This window comes from Mesoplodon bidens (genome assembly GCF_964165515.1).
Source record: "Mesoplodon bidens genome assembly, chromosome: 16".
NCBI classification, from domain to species: domain Eukaryota; kingdom Metazoa; phylum Chordata; class Mammalia; order Artiodactyla; family Ziphiidae; genus Mesoplodon; species Mesoplodon bidens.
The window spans coordinates 38,018,313-38,045,773 of record NC_138173.1 but is presented as its reverse complement, the minus strand read 5'-3'; the positions used below and the strand labels follow the sequence as shown (position 1 = coordinate 38,045,773).

Sequence of the window (27,461 nt, the reverse complement as noted above, 5' to 3'; positions counted from 1 at the left end):
TCAGACTATGTGAAAAAATACCAATAATAAACGCACTACATGGTATACTAGTTACAGTTAAAGCAGAGCTTACGGAAGAGTTGGTAGACATAAATATACAGTAATAAATAAGAATATAAGTAACTTAAGTATCACCATAGAAATTAAAGAACAGCATATAAGCCTAGAGAGCAGAAGGAATTAGCAAATTCAAAAGCAGAAACAAAAGAATCAGAAAACAAAAATGATAAAAGTAATAAATATAAATGCAAGAAGTGGTTCTCTGAAAAAAACAAATAGTAAAGGAGACCAACTGTTAGCTAATAGAGAGGAAAGTGGATGGCTGAGGAAGGAGGTGGATGGGAGATTTACTTAAAAAACTAAAAATTAATTTATTATTAAATATTTCAGACATACCGAAAGGTACAAACAATAATGTTAGGCACACCTGTGGAACACCCACTAACCTAAAAAATAAAACATTAACAAAGCATTTGAAGCCCATGTGCACTTCTCAATTACATCTCCCTCTGGTTCACCACTATCTTGAAATTTCAGTGTTTATCATTCCAGTGCATTCCTTTTTAATTTTATAACATATATGCTCCTAAAAATTTGTTATTTTATATCTTTTGAACTATTTACATTCTATATATTCTTCAATGTGTGAAGAATAAGTGTTTGCTTAACCATTTGTTAGATTATCCATGTTAGTAGATATAGCACTGGTTCATTCTTTCTACATGTTTTATACTAGTGCATTGCATAAATATACCAGAGTTTACTGATTATTTCTTATTAATGACAATTAAGTTTACAGCTTTTTAAAACTATAAAGTTTTGCCATGAATATTCTTGTATCTGTAGGTATTTCTTTGGGCACATGTGCAAGAATTTTCCTAGAAGTGGGGTAGGCACATGTAATTTTACTAGATAATTCCTAATTGCTCTCCCAAGCACTTGTGCCAATGTAGACTACTAAATAATTCCAATTGCTGCAATGTTCATTAACAGGGCAGGGAGGCTTACTTTTCACTCGACATTTTAACTGTTCATGGCATTTCACGTTTTACAATTTTTTAAATTTTATCTAAATAAATTTTCACAATAAGCCTGTGGATTAGGTATTATTATTGACAATGCACAGTTCCCAGATGAGGGGAAAAAAAATCTCTTCGTTTTGAGACAGTTTCCTTTCTTTTTTTAAAAATAAGTCTTACTTTCCAACCTCGCTGACTGCACCTTTTTCCTGCCAGCCCTGTAAAGGTTTCTTGCTGGCCGGTTCACTGGGCCGGGAGTCCTGAATTGGCTGCGTTCCCCACTCCTCCTCCGCCTCTCCTAAACCTGCTCCACACTCCACCCCTACCGAAGCTCTCGCGGCTCTAAAACGCGGTAGGACGACGCGGTTTGGACCACTGGAGACGCCGTAGTCCCTCCCCTTCTTCCTCTTCCCCTCACGGCGCTCTGAGGGCGCCCTCCGCCGCGCTGGAGAAGTCTGGGCCGGCGACTTCCGGAAGCGCGACGCGTCGCGATAGGTTCAGGCTTGCGGCGCCAGCGCTTTGGTCACAGGAAGTACCGCCGTCTCTCCCTCTCCTGAGCCGCCGTCGCCGAGCTTGGAGGGCTGCCCCGGAAGTCCTCCCCTTTCCCCCGCCCGCGGCAAACATGGCGGTGGACTCGGCGATGGAGCTGCTATTTTTAGACACTTTTAAACACCCGAGCGCTGAGGTAAGCCTTCGCGACTTGATTCCGACCCTGTTTCTCGAATTGGGGACTCTTACAAAAAACCGTTAGGCGTGTCTCGACTGTTCCTCGTGCCGAGGCCGCTTTAATTCCTCACACACACCCTCCCTCCTCCTAGCTTGGGTGTGGGCGCCGCGTCTGGAGGGGTGGGTGGCGGTAGCCACCCCCACCCGCTACATTTCCCTGCGGTAGTTTCGGCCCCGCGTCGTCTTTGGTTGAGTTGGCTGCTCTACTTTCTTTGGTCCCCCACCCACCTCCCCAACCCCCTGGGTCCGCTTTGGGCCTTGAAAAGAATCATGGTTCTCACGTTTACCTCAGGTGATGTTTTGGAAGGGGTCTCGGACACCTTGTGTTTGACAGTAGTGTTAGTGACCGAGCGGGTCACGTTGGCTTCCTGGTTCCCAAATCCCTTTTGCTAGGTCTCTTTTCTAACGGGAGTTAGGCCACCTAGATGTGACACTCATTCGGTTTAGGATTGCGGTGTTCTCCAATTTGTCCTGAAACTTTAATACAACTTATCTTTGGGAAAGATTTCACACATTAGGACAAGAAGAACTTACACAGAACGTCCTTTGTGTGCAGCATACTTGTGAAGAGGAGAGAACTGTAGTCAAACTGTAAAGGACAATTGTGTTGTCGTTTTGAGGGGCGAGAGTGGGCTGTTGTAAAGTAATCGTTCTGTATGAACTTCAGCGCCCCTGAATGCATGACTGTTTGTGCCACATGTAACTTGAATAGTCAACCGGCCAAGAACGTACAGAAATGAAGTTCACAGAGAAATTCAAAGAAACCCTAGAGCTCACATTTCTCTTTCGGTGTAAACTTAATTTAGAGAACTTTTTTTTTTTTTTTTTAATTTGGCTGCGCCGAGTCCGGGATCTTCGTTGCCGCGAGCGGGGTCCTTTTTCAGTTGCGACATACGGGATCTAGTTCCCTGACCAGGGATCGAACCGGGCCCCCCGCATTGGGAGCGTGGAGCCTCAACCACTGTACCACCAGGGAAGTCCTCTAGAGAACTTTAAAAAAAAAATTGAGGTATAGTTGATTTACAATATTAGTTTCAAGTGTACAACATGGTGATTCACACTTTTTATAGATTATACTCCATTTTAAGTTATTATAAAATATTGGCTGCATTCCCTGTGCTGTGCAATATATCCTTGTAGCTTATTTGTTCTATACATACAGTAGTTTGTACCTTCAGAGAGAACTTTTCTGTCTTCAGAGGTAGGGATGGTAGTGGGTAGCACTTGTACTTTGGTACTTGTTAAATAAAAAGTTTGACAACCTTGGTCTTCTGATTATTTTAACGAATGGTTTATAGGTCAGTAAAAATCAAATACCTGGAAACTTTAGCATATCTTACTAACAATGAATTACCTTGTGGTCTCTCATTTCATGTGGGTCACTTAGCTCTGTTTGTTCACTGACCATACTTTTCTGACTGCAGTTCCAGCTAGGCTTTAGAAAACTCACAGTGGAGGCAGTAGTTGGATAAGAACACACCTATCATGCGTACAGAAATAGGGAACAGTTAAAAATGAAAGAAAAGCGTATGATGAATTAGTGTAGTAGTTTACTACTTTAGGAAAGTTAGCATTCATTCACTTACTATATATTTAGAAATCTAGTATTCATTCATTCTTAAGCATTGAGGACCATGGAGAGGATAGGAGCAGTAGTAAATACCTTCTGGCATTGATTGAGGAAGGCTTAGTAGAGATCATATTTGAACTGAGTCTTGAAGTAGGAGTAGGGGTTTTTTGGGGATATGGAATATTGGGATGTTTGTTCTCAAGGAGTTTATAACTAGTATTGGACATGAGGTCCACAAAATTATGATTCAAGTTAGATTATGATGAGTGCATAGAGACAGAGTAGAAATTTCTTGAGGTTTGTCTCCTTTATTTCCAAAATGCTTATCAGTGTCTGATATATTAGGACCCCAGTCAATATTTATTTAGCTCCCTTTGGTGGTACCAAAAAAGGCTACGTGATTTCAGAGGAGGGACAGATCACTTTTCATTTGAGAGTATCAGGGAAGCCTTCATCAAGGCAGGTGGCATATGAACTTGGTCTTTGGTGGAAGAGAATGTGTTCCACAGGTATACATAGGAAAGGAGGGCATTCTCCCGGAGTAGTCAGTCCTTTGGAAGGGTATGCTGAAGCAGTAGTGTGAAGTGGCCCCTGATAGGCAGTTTGAAGCCAAATCACAGAGTTCCATAAATGGTCAGCAAAGGAGTATGGGCTTTATTTTGTAAGAAATAAGTAGTTTTTGAGCAGGCAAATGATATGATTAGTAAAATTAAGGTAGGTTAGTACACCAGTACATTGGTACATCAGTAATGCCTAAAATGGTTCATTAGAGGTGGCAAATTGGGAAGAAAAGGTGAGACATAATGAAAACTTGAGTTAGCAGATGGGCAGTAATCATTGATATCATTTATTGAATGCTTATTTTGTGCAAGACACAGTGCTTTGGTAATTTAAATACATTAATTCATGAAACAATTTTGAAAGATAGTTATCCCCATTTGATAGATAAGGAACTGAGCATGAGAAGTTAGGTGACTTTCCTAAAGTGGCATAGCTGAATTAAGACATACCAATGCACATTTCCTGGCTCTAAAGCTGTGCAGTGCTGTGTCCCAGTGGGATTAAGGAGGAGGGAATAGGTACAATATAAATTTTGGTTGTAGAATTGACAGGATGGCAACTGATTGTGTGAGAGTAGTTAAAAATGATAGAATTCTAGTTATAGAGAACTGGTGGAACTAGAGAACTGGTGGGGCCGTTGTTAGTCATAGAAGAGTCTGGAAGTGGGTTTGAATTGGCTTTGATGGGAACAAGATATTTTAGTTTTTGATTTGTTTAGTCAGACACCAGATAGATTCGCACAGTAGGAAGTTGGGAATCCGTTTAACAATTATTTATGAAAAACACTTTTGAAGGTGAGGCATAGCTCTAGGAGGGGCAATACAGGTAGCAAAACAAAAAACCAAAATTTACTGCACTTGCTTTCAAAGGAATTTGTAACCTGGTAGGGAAGACAGGCATTTATTCAAGTTTCACAAGGGGAATGTTTGAAGGGGTTTGAATAGTGCTAAATGAATTACAAATTGTGTTGTGGTTTGTATGCCACTTTTTAAAAAATAAAAAAATATGTTATTTTAGTAAATTTTAATTTTATTATAGAATAATTAGAAGTTACAGAAAAGCAAAGGCTTTCATAGTTCCACCTTTGTAGTCTCATCTATCATTAACAACTTTCTTAAATATTTCACAAGTCCTCTAGTAATTTAAAAAATATATATATACATACACACATACACTTAAATGTATACACCCACCACACACATTAAGGTACTGATAACTATAATACTGTTTTCTAGTTTCTTTTCTCACCTAACAATGTGTTGTGCATCTTTATAAATGAAGAAGTAAACCTATACAACATTTTAAAAGTAAACTTCATTTTCAAACATTCTCTCTTTTTTGACTAGGTAACACATGTATGAGGTACCAATTCAAAAGTGTGTACAGTAAAAAGTAAATCTTTTATCCCTGTCCCAAGCCATCCTGTTTCCTTCCCAAGATATTCTGTATAATATCATTTTTATTGGTTGTGTAATAGTTCTTTAAGTGGTAATGCTATTATTTATATATTAAATTCTCATACATTTAGGCTTCTGACTTTTTACAGTGATACGATATTCTTGAGGCTAAATTGTTTTATATGTCTTTAATTAGTTCTTTATTACTTTCCAGAGTGGAATTGCTGGCTTAAAATTCAGTCTTATGAGGGTTATTGATGTTAGAAAGTCCTACTTCATTTTAGAGTAGGAAGCCAATTTGGAACTCATGCAAACAGCAGTGATAATGGAAGTGGCAGGAATAGGTGACATAGCCTTAGTTTACCCTTAGGAGAGGATAGGGAAGAGAAGATAGTTGCAGGAATAGGAAAGTAAGGAGAGACAGCTATACTGTGACCTTTAAACACACAATGTCTTCTTCCTTAGATAGATGTGGCTGAGTCATGGAACCTGATCAGTCTGTTCTTCACTTTCTGGGTACCTCTCTAATCGAAAACCTTCCATTCCTTGATTTCCCACTGTTTTCCTAGGTTTAGGTACTCCTCTAGATATTTTTTTTTTTTTTTTTTTTTTTTTTTTTTTTTTTTTTTGCTGTATGCGGGCCTCTCACTGCTGTGGCTTCTCCCGTTGCGGAGCACAGGCTCCGGACACACAGGCTCCGCGGCCATGGCTCGCGGGCCCAGCCGCTGCGCGGCATGTGGGATCTTCCGGGATAGGGGCACGAACCCGTGTCCCCTGCATCGGCAGGCGGACTCTCAACCACTGCGCCACCAGGGAAGCCCTCCTCTAGATATTTTAAGCCCCTACTTCATTGTACTATTTTTAACTTTGAAAACACAATTCAGTCAGCTCTTATTAAGCACCTGTTAAAAGTCTTTCATTCATTAAATGAATATGCTCAGCACTATGAATATAACAGTAAACTGAGACTTGGTTCTTGTCTTCTTGAAATACCACTCCAACAGGAGAGTTAAAAGAAGCAATTAGAATTTAGTTTGATAAGCACTCATCTAGACTTGATCTGGCTTAGCTTTTAAGAGAAAGTTGACATCTGAAAGGAGTTGGGAGAGGAGCGTGGAAGGGTTCTAAGCAGAGACCGTAGCATGAGTGACAGCATAAAGATGAGGAAAACCAGGGTATGTTGGGGCTATAAATTTGGAGTGGTGAGAAGGGACCATACTTGTTTATAAGACCGAGGAATTTGGCCTAGTGTCTAGAACCAGAGGAGTGACAGCAGAAATGGAGGGAAATGCACAGATTTGAGAGCTGTTTAGAGGTTTAATCAATAGGACTTGATGTTTGGATGAAGGAATTATTTAGGTGAGAGAGAATGAGAAAGAATCCAAGGATGACAATGTTTTCTGTCTTGGCCATTGTCTGGATGGTGGTGCCATCACTGATGTAGGACACTTTAGTTTTGGACTTGTTGAGTTTTTGGTGCCAGAGGGACATTCAAATGCAGATGTCCAGTTGACAGTTGGATATAGTGGTCTGGGGCTCAGGAGAGAGGTCCTAAATGGCAATACAGATTTTTGGAGTTGACTTCTGGCAGTGAATGAAAAACTTATTTCTTGTAATTCTTGATTGTGTTTAGCTACTCTGCCCTATTTTCCTCCCACATTTTGCCCTCTAGCCTTGGTGAACTATGCTTGTAATTTCTTGAATCTTCCAAGTTCTTGTTTGCATTCCTTTTGCACATGCCTCTCCCTTTGCCTAGAAAGCTCTTTCTCCCTCTGTTCCACTGATTCTTGTTTTCCTTAAACACTTACTTAGATCAGGTGCTACTTCTTTTGGGAAGCCTTCCCTGACACTCTTCTTTTCCCCCCACAAATGTTTGCCCACAGTCTGATTTAGGTAAGTACGCTTTTGAATTTTCATAGTTTCCTGTGTGAGTCTGCATCATAGCAATTTATCTATTCACTTACTACAGTAGATTGTACCTTAATGGCAGGGATTATGTCTTGTCTTTATATTCTCAGGACGTAGCATACCTTGGAACATTATAGACATTTAGTAAGTGTTTCAAAATAAATATTGAATAAAAGTGGTAGCAGCTAATATAGAAGCTCTTCTACTTACAAACAAAATAGATTTTGAAAGACTATTTGTAAAACCTCAAGTTCATTTTTTTAGGTCCACAGTGACGACACCCTAACTACTACTAATACCATTCATTAATTAGCAGGGGGCAGGGTGGAAGGAGGTTAGAATAAATAAAGTTTTGTTCTAAGTTTCCTTTGTAAATATTAATGAGAATTTTTAACCATATAAGCAAAGGAGCTTCTGTATAGTAGACTTTTTAAGTAGAGGAGTTCTCTACAGGATGGAAACATAGAACCAAAGTTTGAGGCAGAATGCTTTTTCTTGTATATAAATCTACTGTAGTATTTATTGAATACCTACAGTATATTTGTAATAATTAGGATACAATTTCAGCTGCTCTCATAAAGTCAGGATAACAGTGGGTTAGATAAAATAGGGTTTTCTCTTTCAATCTGTTTTAAGTATTCTAGGGCTAATGTGACAGCTCTGCATTGTCAGAGACAGGTTCCTTTCCCACTGTTAGGGAATTGCCTGCATTGTCCAAGACAGCTTACCATAACGTGTTCTAGAAAGGCAGCAGAGTATAGAAGAAGAGGTGGCAGGAGTTTCTGAAGTCTGAATTTTCTCTTTAAGGACATGACCCAGAGTTGCCTACATCATTTCCATTTACATCCCATTGATCAGAATCCAGCAATCACATGTTCACACTGGCTTCCCAGGATATGGGAAATGCAGTTTTTAGTTCACTTTTGTCCAACTCAAACTTCTAGAAGAAGAGTTGTATTGGAAAACAACCAGCAATCAGCCACACTTTGCATTCATCCTTTTTCTTTTATATCTTTTTTTTTTTTTTTTTTTTGCGGTATGTGGGCCTCTCACTGTTGTGGCCTCTCCCATTGCGGAGCACAGGCTCCGGACACGCAGGCTCAGTGGCCATGGCTCATGGGCAAAGCCGCTCCGCGGCATGTGGGATCTTCCCAGACCGGGGCACGAACCCGTGTCCCCTGCATCAGCAGGCGGACTCTGAACCACTGCGCCACCAGGGAAGCCCTCTTTTATATCTTTGAGAGTATAAAGTACACTTGAATAGTTAACATTATGTTAAGATTTCTATACCTATATATTTAATTATATTTAATCTCTGAGCTTAAAATGCAAAATTGGAAAGTCATCCTCTGTCACATTTTAGGAAAGACTCATTTGACTAGCCTTTTGGTCTGTTGATAGACACAGTATTCTTTGCAGTTTCAAGAGGCACTTAGGACTCAGTCTTTCTAGATGCAAATAATATGAACCATTCTTATTATAAACTTTGACCACTAGGTAATGATGTTTGGCTGAACTGCTAGGTAAAGCTGATATAAAACAATCGTCGAAAAACAATGTGAAAAATTTCTTTTAAAATTATTGATCGCAAGAACTACATTTGTCTGATCTTGTGTCAAATGATACATAGAAATAAATGTACACTAAATTTATGCTATCCATTTATGTTATTATAATAAATTCTTAGTTTGTGGATATTTTTCCTTTTTTAAATTTGAGAGGGTTTACCTTAACTGTTCGGTGCCTAAATGGCTTCCCTTTATCTCTTGATATTAGTATGTAAGTTTGGTAAATTAAGCTAATTTAAGTAGAGATTCACAATCTCTCATCTATAATTCAGAAATTCAAAAAAAGGCAGAAAAATCTGCCCTAAATACATCTGGCCACGTGCTCTGATTTGAACTGATATGATGCTAGTTATAATCTTTATTTAGTGTGACTGTTTATACATGTTGCTGCAGAAGTATTAATGTTTTGGTTACAAGGTACTGCCCCAGAAGCCACTGGGGGTGTTAAGTAATATGTAGTGTTTGTATCATTTGCTTTCTGAAAATCTAAAAAGTCAGGATTCTGTTTTGTCTTTGGCCGGCACTGCCTCGTGTACGGGATCTTAGTGCCCTGACCAGGGATCAAGCCCATGCCCCCTGCAGTGGAAACGCGTAGTACTAATCACTGGACCGCCAAGGAATTCTAAAAGTCAGGATTCTGAACGGTGTCTGGCTCCAGAGGTTTCCAGTAAAGGATTGTAGGTCTGTATTGGCCTAAGCAAAACATCAGCAGGGAAGCAGATGCAGGAAATGTTGTTATACAAATGGAGAGATTTAACTAGGTACATTTTATCATCAGCTATTTTTAAGAGTGGTTTTTAATACCATTAGGAATAATGTAATAGCGCTGTTTTAATGATGTGGTGTTTATTTTAAAATTATATGTGGCATTCTGAATGAAACAAATTGAAGTGAATAAATTTTGAATAGACAAATTGTTTTGCTTACAGTATATTCCTCTCCCCCCTTTTCTTAAAGCAAAGTTCTCATATAGATGTGGTTCGTTTTCCATGTGTGGTTTATATCAATGAAGTCCGAGTCATACCCCCAGGAGTAAGAGCCCATAGCAGCTTGCCTGACAGTAGAGCATATGGGTAAGTCAGTTTTCTTTTTTAAAAGTACTTTTGACTAAAGTTGATCTAGAAACATACTCTTAAATGCAAAAATTTAAGGTAATATTTTGTAAGTTAAAAACAAAAAACCTAAAACTTTATTCAGTTATGGTTATGTTATGTTGCATTGTAGTTGACTCTAGGTTTTCTCTATAATCCATATATTATAAACTTGAAAAGAGTCATTATTTGACCTGAGTACTAGATTAAGTTTTTCTTTCTTCATTTCTTTTTTTTAATTGGTGGAAATAGGTTTATATTTTCCAAACGATTCTAGGGTGGCACAGTATAGTAGATGAAGTATTTTTAACGTGACTTTTTCCTTGAAAATAAGTAAGAATGAGTCTGAATATTTAGAAATATATCTTTTATTATGTTGCTACATTTTTTATTATATTATTTTATAGTATCGGTTTTCATGACTTATTGGTGATCTCCTTAGCCTGATGCGTGTGTCTTTTTATAAATATGTAGCTTCACATTACCATTAGTTGTACTGAACAAGTAGTTATTTGAGCATCATTTCTCTTTCTTAGGCTCTTTGTGAAATAAACCAAATGTAAGACATGGTTCCTGATGTAGTTTCTTTTTTTTTTTTTAATTTTTTTTTTAATTTTTATTTTTGGGCCATGCAGTGCGGCTTGTGGGATCTTAGTTCCCAGGTTTGAACCTGGGCCATGGCAGAGAAAGCACTGAGTCCTAACCACTGGACCTCCAGGGAATTCCCTGTTGTGGAGTTGTTGATAATTTTAACAACTGACATAAAACAGAGGAATTTGATCTTTGTTGTAACATGAATAATCATCTTCTTCTGATTTTAATTACATGAACTGGAGAGGAAAGCTAAATTTTGGTTATAGAAACATGAATATGTATAATAAATATATCTGTGGGGTTTTAGCTTGTAGCCTAGGTGTTACTCTTACGTATCAATGCCACATTTTGTTATGTCCACGCTGTGATAGCTCAGTTTCTATTACCTGAAAGAGTTAAGCCAGCTACAGGGGTGACTGTTTATGGTACAGATCCAAAGTTAAGGGCTCATTTCTTCATAATTGTGAAAAGTAGTTGGTTATTCCTAGAGGTGAATATAAAAATCTTCAAATGTTTTCAGGTCATTCAAAGGTAAAACAAATACAAAACAAAACAGTAAGAATGATTAGTATTTATAATGACAAATCATTGTAATTGACTTCATATCTTTTTTGCCATGTGTAAGAAAATAAAATCTCCTGTTTTCCTGTATTTCTTTCTACTTTTCCTATGTGTGTAGAATGAGAAAGATGGAGTAATGATAGTGTATCCAGCAGTCTTCTCTAATTTTACTGCTTTTGGTCAAGAAAGGTCTATTAGTTATCTGTTGCTGTATAACAAACTGTAGCAAATTTAGCAACCTAATCCCCCACTATTTCTGAGGGTCACGAGCCTGGGAGCTGCTTGATTTGGCTCAAGTTCCCTCATAAGGTTATAACTAAGATATAGGCTTTGGGTTGCAGTCTCAGAAGATTTGACTGAGGCTGGGGAAGTTTAGAAGCCTGTTCACATGACTGTTGGCAGATCTTCAGTTCTTTGCCAGGAGATCCTTTCTATGGGTTGCTTACGTCACAGCATGTATTTTTTGCAGGGTGAGTGATCCAAGAATGAAAGTGAGAGAGCATGCCCAAGAAGGAAGCCACAGTCGCTGTATTTTATAACTTAATACCAGAAATGGCATACTGTGACATACTTCAATATACTGCTTTTACTATATCCTGTTGATTACATATTCTACTGGTACAGTGTGGGAGGGAACTACACAGGGGTGTGAATACCAGGAAGCAGGGGTCTTTGGGGGCCATTTTGGAGGCTGGCTACCACAGCAGGCAATATGAATCTCTGCCATTAGCTCAGTGGGTAAGAGTATTTGTTATATTTCCCCTCTTCTTATCTCTCTCCTTTTTCTTAGCTGGGCGTGAATGGCTGTTCATGTTTTAATAGTTCCAAAAATGAAATTATTATCAGAAACAACTTTATGCACAGTATGTTATAGAACAGTAAAGTAAAGTATTGATTCAGTAATACAAATATGTAAGATGTTGGGAAGCCTGAAATCTCAAGGTTGAAAGTAATATTAGAGATGATATATTTGTGCAGCACACTTTATGATAGTATTTTTTCTCAATCTGAAATTCAGAACTATGTCAGGTAAAATTAAAACCCCTGTTATCCCTCCATTCTGAGAGAATCTTAACATTTGAGGCCATGTGTTTTTAAATTTATATGTGTGCGTTTATATATATATTTTGTTTTTTGTTTTTTGTAAATGTGGTATCTTATGTGAGGTTAGGTTTTAGAGTCAACAAGTTTTAAGATGAAAGTCTAGTGAAGTCAAATTACTATTGATTCTTTAAATCGCTTTTCAGTGACCAGGACCTGAGTCTTTGGTGCCTCCAGAGGAAAGAATTTGCATTTCAGTCCTTTTTCCTTTCCTTGAGATATTGGAGGCCAGGGTCTGGTTTGAAGAGGAAGGCTAGGAGAGAGAGACTAGAGTTGTTGAGCACATATAGTTGAATTTGGGTAAGATAAAATGTATGATGCTGCTCTGATCCCACTGCGTGCTATTCTGTGTATTCCTTTATTTCATTTGACATTATGTCAGGAGTACTTAACATCATTTAAATTTATTTGAAAATATGATTTCTAATGACTGCATAATCTAACAAATCAATGTACTCTTATTTATTTGGCTAGTTCTTAAAGTGGAGACCATTAGATGGTTTTTAGTTTTCAAATTATTAGTATAATGCACCTCCTCTTGAAAAAAAGTCTTTGTATATTAGTCTTTCCATAGAAACACTTTGTAGAGAAAAGTATTTCTGGATCAAATGGTGTGAACATTTTCTCAGTCTCCTGAATTTTATTGCCATATTGTCTTTCAGAATGATTGTACCTGTTTGTACTTCTACCAGAAATACATAAGGGAATCTCTTTCAGAGTACTCTGGGCATTACACTTTTTACCATATGGATTTTTTGTAAATAAACAACAAAGCATGCATTGTTTAAAAATCAAGGTTTTAGTTGAGCCTAAGGAATTTCAGCAAGGGTGTAGCAAGGTTTCATTCTAATGCAAATTAAATAGGCTTTAATCTTGATTATAGAAGTCTATAGAAAAATCAAAATATTTATGTAAATTAGTGCTATACAAATTTCAGTCTGGGCTTTAAGTCACAATTTAGGGCTCTGATGCTCAAATTATTATTACAGTCCTGTATGAATGTGGGTTAAATTGAAATTAAATGGTAATTATTATTTACAACTTAAAGTTAGTTAACTCCTGATTCTTTTTGCTAATAGAATAATGATATAAGGAATTATAAAACTAGATATCATGATTAATTAGCATTTACCATTAAAATACATTAAAAAATTTAAATATCTGTGTGTTTTAAAATGGTCCAAGGAGCAGGCGAAAGACATTTGATGGCCAAAAATTTTTCAGTAATACTCAAAGTGAATAGTTGACTTCTTGAGAATTGGATGTGCATAAAATTACAGGAAATATTGCAGTTAACTCCGTGTTTTTGTTATTTACATATGAGGAATAATTTATCTTAATTCTAGAATTGCTCTTAAATTTGTACTTACTTTGTTTTTTGTTTTAATTTAGGAACTGATTATTGTAAAGGCTGACGTTTCAACTTTGTTTCATTCACAGGGAGACATCACCGCACACATTTCAATTAGACTTATTCTTTAACAATGTAAGCAAACCAAGTGCCCCAGTTTTCGATAGGTTGGGAAGGTATGTACTTACTAGGTAATTTCACCGGAAACTCATAAGTTAGTAAGCAAAACCTTTTTATTCTTTAGATAGAAGAAAAGGCTATGTATGGTGGTAGACCCAAGAACTCAGGGTTTAATTTTCTCAATTGACAATATTAAGGAAATGTCAAGTTCCTAAGAACATGTTGAGTTTATTTATAAAATAAAATTTTAAATGTGTGAAACATTAACCATCTTTTGTTTGCTTTTTATTGGTGTATGCATTATACATATCACATGATTTGATAGTAACCTTCTAATTTGGAAAATATTACTTTTTGATTCTTAAAAAAACCTATATAAACACATTGAGATTTTGTCTATGTTTTTTACGTCACACTACTACATAATTTAAAATTCCATAGTCACATTTTTGTAAAATGAGAATTTTGTTATAGTTACTCCTATTTTGAATTATATAATACATGCTAGGTATGACTAACACTAGTTGTTTTGATGTCTGCAAATTAATTAACCGTTAGATGGGTTTACTCATTTATAAAATAAAAATTTTTTAAAGGCAGCTTAAAAATGGAAAATTTTCTGTCCCTGTCAGGAATTAAGTTTTCTAGATTTTGCTTATTCTTTTATTGATTCTCCACTCATTTATTATTAAATTATATTGATAATTTAACCTCTTTTTAAAATGAAGGGAACCTAGGTAATCTGAAGCAGCTAATTTTTAATATTATAGAATGTCATTCTTATGTCAGCACCTGATAAAAATAGGTGCTTTTAAAAAATTTTGGTCCCAGTATACATTTTTTTGGAAGACTGTAATGCTATGGATCTCTACTCTGGCTGTACATTAGAATTACCTGGGGTGCTTTTAAACAAACATTGATTCTCACACACACCTCAAAGCAATTGAACCAGAATCTTGGGGGGTTTGTTTAATACTTTTTCTTGATATCATTTTGTGGAGAGTAAATTAAACCCAAACTTTGTAGTTCATTAAAACACAAATCTAGCATGTGATTGAAATATATGAATCTAGAAAAACTTCTTCATGAGCTGTGATGTTCGGTGTTTGAGCCTATATGTTTATTCCTACTCTTTTGGCAGCCTGGAATATGATGAGAATACTTCCATCATCTTTAGACCCAACTCAAAGGTAATTGTAGAAGTCAGTTTTCAACTTGTTACTACTGTTGTTGTCACCTCCACTCAGAGGTTTTGATTCAGATAAACCAGTGATTCAGAATGTCAGCTTACTTGGTTCTAGCTCTGCAGAACCTCATCATTTCTTGTCTGATTCCTCTTGTATTCCAGAAGCTATTTTAAAATGGAGCAAAGACATTGTAGTGCTATTATCTACCCATATAGCTCTTTATTCTAATTTTATACTTGGGTCAGGAAGAAGCCAGCATCTGTGCTTTTCCTTCTTTTCATTTAGGTGGGCAAATTCAGAAGATGACAGGCAGATAAATTATTATTAAACACCATTGTACCTTAATTAAGTTTTCTTTAAAAATTCATATTTCATACTTCTTCCTTGTGTATCAAAAGTGTCTTTTTCTTGATATCAAATGCCATTCTGAAAGCATCTAAAAGATCTGAATCATGGAAGAGCCGAAATCCAAAAATAATGGTGATCTAATACGGGACTACTCAGCCTGCTGTTTGTTTTTGGTGGGAGATGGGTATTTAATCCTCTGCACCTTGTTTAGACTAAAAATTTTATTCTTTATCTATTTATCTTCCTTCCAGTGGTATTTCTGTTTAGAGTCTGTCAATCTATGGGCATAGTCTTTGAGCCTTTCTTCTGGTCCCCGATTTCCCTTTGCTAGAGTTTGCTAAGGTTAGCAAGGAGAATAATATTTTTTTTCTTCCTCTAGAACCCTTCCTCTAGGGTTCCATTACTACTTATTATTTCATCTTTACCCAACACTGTAGAGTGGGAGGAGAACTCAGAAGTCAGGGGCTTTGGTTTCTAGCCAGATTTTTCTACTGACACTCTCATTTTCTTATTTGTTGATAATATTTGCTCTGATTACCTCTTATAGTTATTGTGAAGATAGAGTGATTAATAGATAAGCTCTGAAAAACATAAAGTTGTTTTATAAGGAAATATTGAGGGTTAATGGCATTGATAAAGTCTTTGTTCTTTTTAGGATAAAGTTTCTTTGCAAAAACAATTTGTTTAATGCCTCTGGTTACCCTTACTTTTTAAGTACAATGTAGATACATAGAATATACCTGCATGTCATGTAAAAAGAATGCTGTATAATTTTATAGGCTTTATAATTCTTGAGACTGGGCACAATTTGTACTCTTGTGTATCTCCATGACCCCTGTAACTATTTGGGTTTAATTTATGAATTGGCAGTAGCTCCCCCTTAATTTCCTTCTCATTTCTCTTCTCTTGGTTGGGAATCTGGTTATGCTTTTTGAATAGGATTGGCCTAAAGTATAGAACTGGGGAGATGTAGTCCTGAGACAGTTTTAGGTATGGTAACTCTGGAGGGCCATGCAAAAGTTGTGCCTCTGGGTGAATTTCCACCAATATTGACCTTTGCATTTTCAGCATACTTTTATACTTTAGTTGAACCACAAAGTAATTTGATACCAGTTTACTTCTGACATAGTAAAACATTCATTTGAAAGATATCTCTTCCCTTCCCCCTCCCCCCAAATCAGGTGAATACTGATGGTTTGGTGCTAAGAGGCTGGTACAACTGTCTGACACTGGCAATATATGGATCAGTGGATAGAGTCATAAGTCATGACAGAGACTCTCCACCACCTCCACCTCCACCTCCACCACCTCCCCAGCCACAGCCAAGTTTGAAAAGGAATCCAAAACATGGTGAGAATTTAATTTAATTTTATTTTATTTTATTATTTACTTTTGGCTGTTTTGGGTCTTCGTTGCTGCGCACGGGCTTTCTTTAGTTGTGGCGCGCAGGGGCTACTCTTCGTTGCAGTGTGTGGGCTTCTCATTGCGGTGGCTTCTCTTGTTGCAGAGCACAGGCTCTAGGTGCGTGGGCTTCCGTAGTTGTGCATGGGCCCAGTAGTTGTGGTGCATGGGCTCTAGGGCATGTGGGTTTCAGTAGTTGTGGCTCATGGGTTTAGTTGCTCCACGGCATGTGGGATCTTCCAGGACTGGGGATCGAACCCGTGTCCCCTGCATTGGCAGGTGGACTCTTAACCACTGTGCCACCAGGGATTTCCCCATGGTGAGAATTTTAAATTTGCTTTTATCAGCGACACTTATGTTCATTATAGTAGGAAAAGGTAACTCAGAGAACTCTTCTACTTTTTGAACCTTGTTTAAGGCTTGACAAGTTATCTGTCAGTCTCCCATTCTTTCCTATAAGAGTGTCTTTTATGATGAAGTGGTTGCATTTTCTTTTTTTTCTTCTTCTTTTTTTTTTTGTGGGCCTCTCACTGCTGTGGCCCCTCCCGCTGTGGAGCACAGGCTCCAGACGTGCAGGCCCAGCAGCCATGGCTCACAGGTCCAGCCGCTCCGCGGCATGAGGGATCCTCCCGGACCAGGGCATGAACCCGCGTCCCCTGCATCGGCAGGCGGACCCCCAACCACTGCGCCACCAGGGAAACCTTTTTTATTTTATTTTTAAAAAATTTTAAAATTTTCTTCCTCTACTTTGCGAGAATGCTTTTTTAAATGACCCGAGGTTTTTCTTTTTTTAAATTTAAAATATGTATATGATAATATAATCCATGGTTATTCACGGTTTACTATGAAAATTGTCTTTCAAAGAATTGAAGAATAGGCAGTAAATTTGGTATGTGTTTTTGGAATACTCATGTTAATGGCATTTGTTTTATTAGGACTGCATTTCAAATTTCCTTAGATATCTAAATCTTAGCTAAGGCAGATTTTCCTGCTTTTGAGAACCTTTTGCTTATTAACTCAAGACAAGAAAAATAAAAACTCTAGGGACTTCCCTGGCGGTCCAGTGGTTAAGACTCCCCGCTTCCAATGCCGGGGGCGTGGGTTCAGTCCCTGGTCGGTGAACTGAGATCCCACATGCCTCATGGCGGGGTGAAAAAAAATAAACAGGGACTTCCCTGGTGGTTTAGGGGTAAGACTCTGCGCTCCAATGCAGGGGGCCTGGGTTCAATCCCTGGTCGGGAAACTGATCCCTCATGCATGCCGCAACTAAGGGTTCATGTGCCGCAACTGAGAGTCTGCATGCCACAACTAAGAGTCCGCGTGCTGCAGCTAAGACCTGGCACAGCCCAAATAAATAAATAAATATTAAAAAAATAAAAATAAAGCACAAGCAACTTTATAAAAAAACAAACAAAAGCCTCTAATGAACTTTAGTGACTTTCATTTTATAGAACAGACAGCTGGACTCATGTTTTCCAGGGTCTCTTTTCCTCACTCTAGTATTACTCGTAAGCTGTTGAGCTAAGGAGATTTGAGAATAAATTTTGAAATTATAATTGAGGTCATAGGGAAAAATATTTTCCTTTACAATTAGCATTTGATGAGCACAAAATGACCATTGTTTCTCTTAAATCCTTATATAATAGTGTAGTGTGAGATCTTTGCTCTAATGGTGGTCACACACTGTAGTTTAATCTTTTTTCTTATATCTTACCTGCTAAGCACAGGTAAATTAATTGACCATATATGCATGGATTTATTTCTGGGCCCTCTGTTCTGTTCCATTGACCTTTGTGTCTCTTTTTATGCCAGTACCATACTGTTTAAAGTACTATTGCTCTGTAACATTGTTTGTAATGTGTGATACCTCCAGCTTTATTCTTCTTTCTCAAGATTGCTTTGGCTCTTTGGGGTCTTTGATGGTTCTATACAAGTTTTAGGATTGTTGTTCTATTTCTGTGAAAAATGCCATTGGAATTTTGGTAGGGATTGCATTGAATTTGTATATTGCTTAGGGGAGTATGGACTTTTTTTTTTTTTTGGCCACGCTGTGCGGCTTGCGGGATCTTGGTTCCCTGACCAGAGATTGAACCCGGGCACCCTGCAGTGGAAGTGTGGAATTCTAACCCCTGGACCACCAGGGAAGTCCCCCTAGTATGGACATTTTAACAGTATTAATTCTTCCAGTCCATGGGCACAGAATATCTTTTCATTTATTTGTGTCTCCTTCAGTCTCTTTCATCAATATCTTGTAGTTTTCAACATACATGTATTTCATGTCCTTGGTTAAATTTATTCCTAAGTGCTTTTTATACTTTTGGATACAATTGTAAAGGGGATTTTGTTAATTTCTCTTTCTCGTAGTTCATTATTAGTGTATAGAAATGCAACCTATTTTTGGGTAATGATCTTGTGTCCTACAGATTTACTGTATTTGTTTATTAGTTCTAATAGGTTTTTAAAAAAATTTTATCTATTTTTATTTTTGGCTGCATCGGGTTCGCATGGGGGAGGGATCTTCATTGCAGCATGCGGGATCTTTCGTTGCAGCACGCGGGATCTTCGTTGCAGTGCATGGGCTTCTCTGTAGTTGTGGCAGGCGGGTTTTCTCTCTCTAGTTGTGGTGCGTGGGCTCCAGAGCACTTGGGTTCTGTAGTTTGCAGCACGTGGCTCTCTAGTTGAGGCGCACGGGCTCAGTAGTTGTGGTGTGTGGGCTTAGTTGCCCTGCGGCATGTGGGATCTTAGTTCACCGACCAGGGAATCAAACCCACGTCCCCTGCATTAGAAGGTGGATTCTTTACCACTGGACCACCAGGGAAGTCCCTCTAATAGAAAGACAAATACCGTTATGATATCACTCATATGTGGAGTCAAAATATGGCACAAATGAACCTATCTACAAAGCAGAAGCAGACTCACAGACATAGAGGACAGATTTGTGGTTGCCAGGGGGGAGGCAGGGTTGGTGAGGGGTGGATGGGGAGTTTGGGCTTAGTAGATGCAACGTATTACATATAGAAAGGATAAACAACAAGGTTCTACTGTATAGCACAAGGAACTATATTCAGTATGGGATAAACCATAATGGAAAAGAATATAAAAAGATATATATATGTGTATAACTGAGTCACTTTGCTGTACAGCAGAAATTGATACAATATTGTAAATCAACTACGCTTCAATAAAAAAATAAATAAATAAAGACAAGTAGATAAAAAATTTACTCACTTGTAAAAAAAATTTTATTGGAGTATAATTTTTATTTACAGTGTTGTGTTAGTTTCAGGTATACAGCAAAGTGAATCAGTCATACATGCACATATATCCACTCTTTTTTAGATTCTTTTCCCTATTATAGAGTATTGAGTAGAGTTCCCTGTGCTATACAGTAGGTCCTTATAAGTTATCTGTTTTATATTTAGTAGTGTGCATATGTCAATCCCAATCTCCCAGTTTATCCCTTACCCCCTTTCCCCCCTGGTAACCATAAGTTTGTTTTCTACATCTGTGACTCTATTTCTGTTTTGTAAATAAGTTCATTTGTACCATTTTTTTAGATAACACATATAAGCAATATCATATGATATTTGTCTTTCTCTGTCTGACTTCACTCTCGCTGACTTGTTTTAAAATGGACACTTAAGCTCATATATTGCATATACATACACATATATATGTATGTGTATATGTTTTTACCTTTTTATTTTGAAATAATTATAGATTTATAGGAAGTTGCAAAGAAATGTATAGGGAAGCCCTGTGTACTCATCCCCAGATTCTCCTAGTTAACATCTTTTACAACTCTAGTACAATATCAAAATAAAATTGGCCTTGTTACAATCTGTAGAGCTTGTTCACATTTCACCAGTTATACATGTCTACGTGTGTATGTGTGTGTAATTTTATGTCATGTCTAGCTTTGTATAACCACCACCAAAATTAAGAGACTTGATTGTACTACCACAGTATTCCCTGGTGTTATGCCTTTATAGGCAAACCCATCCCACCTGTCCGTAACTTCTGGCAATCACTAATCTATTCTCTGTCTCTGTAATTATATTATTTCATGAATGTTACAAAATGGAATCATGAAGTTGGGATCTTTTTGAGATGGGCAATTTTCATTCAGCATAATTTCTTTGACGTTTATCTACTTTCTGTGTGTATTAGTAGATCATTCTTTATTGTTGCTGAGTAGTAATACATAGTATGGATGTATCATAATTTATTTAACTTCAATCATTGAAGGACATTTAGGTAGTTTCCAGTTTTTGACTTTTGAATATAAAGCTATTATGAGCATTCATGTACATCTTCCTGCAGGAAAATAAGTCTCCGTTTTTCTGGGATAATGCCCAAGAGTTACATACATTATATTTTGATATATGGGACATCAGAAATTCTAACTTTCCCATTATAAACTAATTAGCAAAATTTCTGTTACACGTCAGGAAGGAAAAAGTTAATAAATTCTGAAGATGAAAACTCAAATGATGAATAGCATTTTTGTCATGCATTTATTTCACTATACTTTAGTCATTTGAAAGTTCTTTTTCTTTTTCTAATAAAATTAGCTGATGGGGAGAAAGAAGATCAGTTTAATGGAAGCCCTCCAAGACCACAGCCAAGGGGACCAAGAACTCCACCAGGACCCCCTCCACCTGATGATGATGAGGATGATCCCATGCCATTGCCAGGTAGAAATAATATCAGTGATAGTTTTTTTTTTCCCCTCTTAATGTTAATAGTACTTCTTGACTAAAGAAAAAAAATTAGATGCTGGTAATCAAATCTTGATGAATATCCTCTTCCCCCATTCTGTGCAGTGTTTTCTTGTGTTTTTTTGTTGGCAAGTGAATTTGTTAAAAGAAAAAGAAATCAGTTAATTCATTCGAAGCTGAAGCAACATTACTTTGATAATAAAATGTTAATGTGCTATAGTGGTATGTACAGAACAGCACCAGTAAAAATAAACAGTAGGTATTGGAAGAGATAAAAATCTGTATAGTTACTTAATAGCTAAAAAAGAAGAGGATTATTGTATTAGAACATAACATAGCATACTTTTTTAATTCTCACTGTATGAAGTTGTGTACTGTATACTCTTAATATTTTTTAAAAGCAAGTAATTCTACCACTTTTTCTTTTAAGGGTGTTACGAGCTAAATCATCCAAAATGTCATTAAGTAGTTGCAGTATCCAGTCCTTCTGCCTCATGTTATTAAAACAGTTAAAATAATCTGTGCCTTAAACCTCAATTTTTCAGTGTCTGGTGACAAGGAAGAGGATGCTCCTCATAGAGAAGATTACTTTGAGCCCATTTCTCCTGATCGGAATTCTGTTCCTCAGGAAGGTCAATATTCTGATGAAGGAGAAGTAGAAGAGGAACAACAAGAAGAAGGAGAAGATGATGAAGATGATGTGGATGTCGAGGAAGAAGAGGATGAGGATGAGGATGATCGCCATACGGTAGATAGTATCCCTGAGGAGGAAGAGGAAGATGAAGAGGAAGAAGGTGAAGAAGATGAGGAAGGTGAAGGTGGGTAACATCAGCTAGGACTTTTTGGTTTTACGTGCTAGAAACTAGCTTGATGTAGCTTTTAGTAATGCAAAAGAATTTGTAGCAGAGATAATAAATGGCTTTCAAGAAACCTGAGTCAGATTGTAGCTGGGTCTTAAGACTTGGCTAGAGCTGGGACTTCTGTCTCTTCTTTGTTTTGTGTTTCTAATTTATATTCTGTTAACTGTTATATCTGTATTCACCCCACATCTGTAATCTCCTCTCTTTAACCAGCCAGTCTAAACTACCTGGCTGTGTCTCAGATCCAGATCCAGTTTTCTGGGAGAGAGATTCTGTTTGGCTTGCTATGGTATCAGCTGCCCCTTGATACCATCAGCTTTGTCCAGGGAAGCAGGGATATGCAGCAAATACATGGTGATTAGGGATTTGGTGATCTGTTTTGTGAGTAAAGGAGAGGTGTTTTAAGCTGGGTGGAATTGCTAAAGATGTCTGCCACCTAGATATTTTGGCAAAATGCTACATTATTTTTAGAAATTCAGAAGGAAAAATCTCAATTACACAGGGACATATGGCAGCATTATGCAGTCCTTTAGTTAGGCTTTATTTTTCCTTTGAAAGCAAAAAGAGATATTTAAGCTAATTGGCTCTTAATTTCTCCAATAAATGGAATATAGTGTTAAAGTATTTATGTAAAATGACAGATTATCTGCCTTTTTCTTTTATAAGATAGTAAGGGTGAGCATCATTCTACATGAGAGAGAGAGGACCTTCTAGTATCACAGGGGCCCTTTTACAAAATATAAATAATTGGCTTATTGAGTGATAACCTTTTTAGCTTACCCCATTTCCAGATTACCACAAAATCCTTTTTAGGTTTATTGTATTTGACTGGAAAGTAGTAGTTAGATTTCATGCAGGCTTTGTTAATCAGAGGGCATTTTAATAGAGAAGGTGAGAGAATGAGGCTGGTTAATTTGATTTTTACCAGAAGACATCTGGTGGTTATTCCAGAGTCAAGTCTCTGTAGGCCCTTCCTTTTCAGATATGAGTGTATTGCTATGGGTAAATTGTTTTGAGCTAAAGGATGTCAAAAGAGGGCTGTTACTCGAGGAATACTGTGGAACCATTTCCTTTTCTTAGGTTTTTTTTTTTTTTTTTTTTTTTTTTTTGCGATAACGCGGGCCTCTCACTGTTGTGGCCTCTCCCGTTGCGGAGCACAGGCTCCGGAAGCGCAGGCTCAGCGGCCATGGCTCACCGGCCCAGCCGCTCCGCAGCATGTGGGATCTTCCCGGACCGGGGCACGATCACGTGTCCCCTGCATCGGCAGGCGGACTCAACCACTGCGCCACCAGGGAAGCCCTCCTTTTCTTTCTTAGGCTGTAATTGCACATCTCTGTTTTACCACAGCCAGGTAATAGTAGCGTTAAAAAGTAAAACCAACAAGTTTTCTGTATCTAGTCCTGTATTACTTCTAATCCTGTATTAATAAATAGAGGAAAAAGCTGCACGTGTCATAATATGAAAACTCTTTGTTTTGGCAAAGCTGAGCACTCTATATGAACAAATTTTCCCTAAAAACATAGTACAGAACTGGGGAAACTGTGTGACAGGTAAATACAGAGAAGTGAAAGTGAAGGAATATGAAATTCATGTTATAAAAAGAACATAGAATGTTTTTTCTGGAAATATTTGGTGTATCTTGGTATTTATGGTACTAATTCTTAGTTAATTTAATAATTTTGGCCCATCAATTTATTTTTTCTATCTTAAAAATAGTCTCTCATGAGGGCAAGCTTAATTTCTTTCCTCCTGAGAGAGGTATTTTTGGTTTCTTTTTTGAGGCATTTCTAATTTAATTTTGTGAGGAAAAGATCTGTAGCAAAGTTAGTTGTAAGGCTGAACAGATATAATAGAAGACTTTGCTTATGAAGTTTCTCCATAATTATTCTATTAGAAACTATAAAATGTTAGTAATTGTTGATAAGATGTTGGGGCAGAAATTAATTTTGTTGAGGAAATCATTAATTTTTATTTTTTGCCACACTATTAAATGATTTTTTTGACAAACCAGATTGTTCTGCATTAAACAACAATGATGTAACAACTAAATATTATTCAAACTGATTTTCAGGGGATGATGGTTATGAACAAATTTCCAGTGATGAAGACGGAATTGCTGACTTGGAACGTGAAACATTTAAGTATCCAAACTTTGATGTTGAATACACTGCTGAAGACTTAGCTTCAGTTCCTCCTATGACGTATGATCCATATGACAGGGAGCTTGTACCACTCTTATACTTCAGCTGTCCATACAAGACTACTTTTGAAATTGAAATCAGTAGGATGAAGGATCAAGGTCCAGATAAAGAAAATTCAGGGGCAGTAGAAGCCTCAGTGAAGTTAACTGAACTGTTGGATTTGTATCAAGAAGATAGAGGTGCAAAATGGGTAACAGCTTTAGAAGAAATTCCAAGTTTAATAATAAAAGGATTAAGTTATTTGCAATTGAAAAACACAAAACAAGACGCCCTTGGCCAGTTGATAGACTGGACCATGCAAGCTTTAAATTTACAAGTAGCCCTTCGCCAACCCATTGCCTTAAATGTCCGACAGCTCAAAGCTGGGACCAAATTAGTGTCCTCACTAGCAGAATGTGGGGCCCAAGGAGTCATGGGACTGCTACAAGCAGGAGTGATCAGTGGATTATTTGAGCTCCTGTTTGCTGATCATGTCTCATCTTCCCTTAAGTTAAATGCATTTAAAGCTTTGGACAGTGTCATTAGTATGACAGAAGGAATGGAAGCATTTTTAAGAAGTAGGCAAAGTGAAAAAAGTGGCTATCAAAAACTGCTGGAGCTCATACTTTTAGATCAGACTGTGAGGGTTGTCACTGCTGGTTCAGCTATTCTTCAGAAATGCCATTTCTATGAAATTTTGTCAGAGATTAAAAGACTTGGTGACCATTTAGCAGAGAAGACTTCTTCTGTTCCTAACCACAGTGAACCTGATCATGATACAGATACTGGACTTGAGAGAACAAACCCAGAATATGAAAATGAGGTAGAGGCTTCAATGGATATGGATCTTTTGGAATCCTCAAATATAAGTGAAGGGGAAATAGAAAAGCTTATTAATCTCTTAGAGGAAGTTTTTCATTTAATGGAAACTGCACCTCATACAATGATCCAACCTCCTGTTAAGTCTTTCCCAACAATGGCACGTATTACTGGACCACCAGAGAGGGATGATCCATACCCTGTTCTCTTTAGGTAAGATATTTTTGGCTTTGGGAAATATATTTTACCAGTCATTAGAGGCAATTTTATGTGGTTGGTTTCTTTTTTTTTTTTACTCTGTCTGTAGGTCAAGGATACTTGATATTTTAAAATAAGTGGAACTGAGAAGTATGTTACTGTGGGTGAACTATATTTAGTTAATACTTAAAGTTGTAATAGCAACTTAAGTTAAAGATAGTAGTAATCAACAACAGTGCTTATATAAGCATGTCTGTGAGCAAGAATAAATGAGAAACCGCTGAGTGGCTTCTGGGAAGGTGGTACAAAGAGGATGGATGGAACAGGAAGGAGAGAGCTTTGCAGTGTAAACCTCTTGGTACCTTATCACTGTAATACATTGTAGATTAAACTGATACTTTACTAAATTAATTTTACAGTCCTGGTTAAAGATATATTAAAGGTTTAATTACCACTTGTTTCTGCCATCTAACTCTCTAGTTATCTATTGGTACAGTTTTGCCATTATTAGGTACCCACAGTAGATTTGTAAAATTTTGTTTTAATTTTTGAGAGTTTCTTTTTTGGCATTTTGCCTGTAAATAATTTTTTAGCTAAATGCAAAAATTGCATTTTTATTATTTTATTCCTTATTTCTGTGATTATTTTTTGCCTTGCTTTGGAACATAGTGCATTAACAGAAAATCAGTACTTGTCCATTCTAAAATCTGTACCTGTCCACTCCTGTTTTTAGCTGAAACTATCAGATCTTGCCTTAGTTTGAGTTCTTACAGGAGTGTAAGATGATAATTGGTGAAGCAAGGTCTGGTAGGAGATGAGGTCAAGAGTACAAAGTAGGAGTTTGGCTTTGAACAAGAGAAAGGAAACATTATATGTATACAAATACAGATATCTTTGTAGTGTGGAGACAGTAGAGAAGACAAGGCACTTCTCACTGATCCTATTTTTAATAAAGTAGGAATTGAAGTCATGAACTGAGGATGACTGAGTGTAAGTAAAGGGTGATGCTCTCAAATAGTCATTGAGGGGAAACTAGTAATTAATGGTCTACTAAGTCTTGTTTTTCCCCCCATAATTGGAGGAGGTATGTTTGGGTATCAGACTTTAGGAAATAAAGGGCTTTGAATGCTGTGCACTAAGGAATTTGGATTTTTTTTTTTTTATTATTTGTTTTGGCTGCACTGTGTAGATTGTGGGATCTTAGTTCCCTGACCAGGGATCAAACCTGGGCCCCTGGCAGTGAGAGCGCCGAGTCCTAACCACTGGACTGCCAGGGAATTCCCAGGGATTTTGTTTTTAGAATGTGGGAAGACACTTGAATATTTTGGAGTAGCAGATCTGGTATGATCAAAGTAGTGTTCTAAGATTATATTATAGTTACAAGATGTATCGCAGTGGAAGAGAAATTGGAGTTATTAGGTAGATAAGCCTGTCTGAAGATTCTAGGTGGTAGGTGTTGTGCTGAGTACTTGGCCTGATATAGTGGCATTTACAGAAAATGGGAAGACAAATATTGTGCTAATATTGAGAGTTTGTGAAAAAGCATTACTAGGACTTGGCAACTGAACCTAGTAAGAGAAAGTAAGAAGGAGCTTTGATGTTTCTAGCCAAGGTAACTATTGGAACTGTGGTTTTATCGACAGAAACTGGTAAATTAGGAAGGAGAGTGAATTTTGAAAGAAATAATTACATTTTGGAAAGATTAGTTTGAAGTGACAGCAAGGCTCTAATGTCCCATGTTGGGATCTTCAAGATAACCCCTGAGATTTGCTAGATGGAGTCACAGGACTGTGTTGTAATCACGACCACGATTTATTATATCAAAAGGATACAAAACATGATCAGCAAAGAGAAGGGGTACATGGGACGAAGCCTGGGGAAACGAGTCATAAACTTCCAGAGTCCTTTCCTCATTTAAGCACAAAGGACCCACTTAAGTCCCCCAACAACAAATTGTGACACGTGTGAAATGTTGCGTACTGAGGAAGCTCATTGGAATCTCAGCATCCAAGCTTATTATTGGGTGATAGCCATGTAGGCACCCAGTACCTAGCATGTATCAGAATTCCAGACTCCCAGAAGGAAAGCAGGTGTTCAGCGTAAACCATATTATTTGCATAAACAGTTTAGGGGCAGTGAGTATTCTTACCAGTTGATGGGCGGAAACCCTCCCAAAATCC

At 37.4% G+C, this 27,461-nt stretch overlaps 1 protein-coding gene across 2 annotated transcripts in view; it reads left to right on the top strand.

Annotated features, from left to right (window-relative positions):
- Positions 1–1,575: 1,575 nt before the first annotated feature.
- The window catches only part of VIRMA (vir like m6A methyltransferase associated), a 60,346-nt gene continuing 34,460 nt past the window's right edge, over positions 1,576–27,461 (top strand). The window contains exons 1-8 of one of the 2 annotated variants that reach the window (XM_081258304.1): positions 1,576–1,704; positions 9,707–9,822; positions 13,537–13,623; positions 14,709–14,757; positions 16,284–16,452; positions 21,078–21,200; positions 21,770–22,042; positions 24,156–25,296. In XM_081258304.1, the coding sequence (XP_081114430.1) occupies positions 1,642–1,704; positions 9,707–9,822; positions 13,537–13,623; positions 14,709–14,757; positions 16,284–16,452; positions 21,078–21,200; positions 21,770–22,042; positions 24,156–25,296 (2,021 nt within the window). In that variant the 5' untranslated portion in view covers positions 1,576–1,641. The remainder of the gene's footprint in view (positions 1,705–9,706; positions 9,823–13,536; positions 13,624–14,708; positions 14,758–16,283; positions 16,453–21,077; positions 21,201–21,769; positions 22,043–24,155; positions 25,297–27,461) is intronic. The other variant, XM_081258303.1, reaches the window with a different exon arrangement.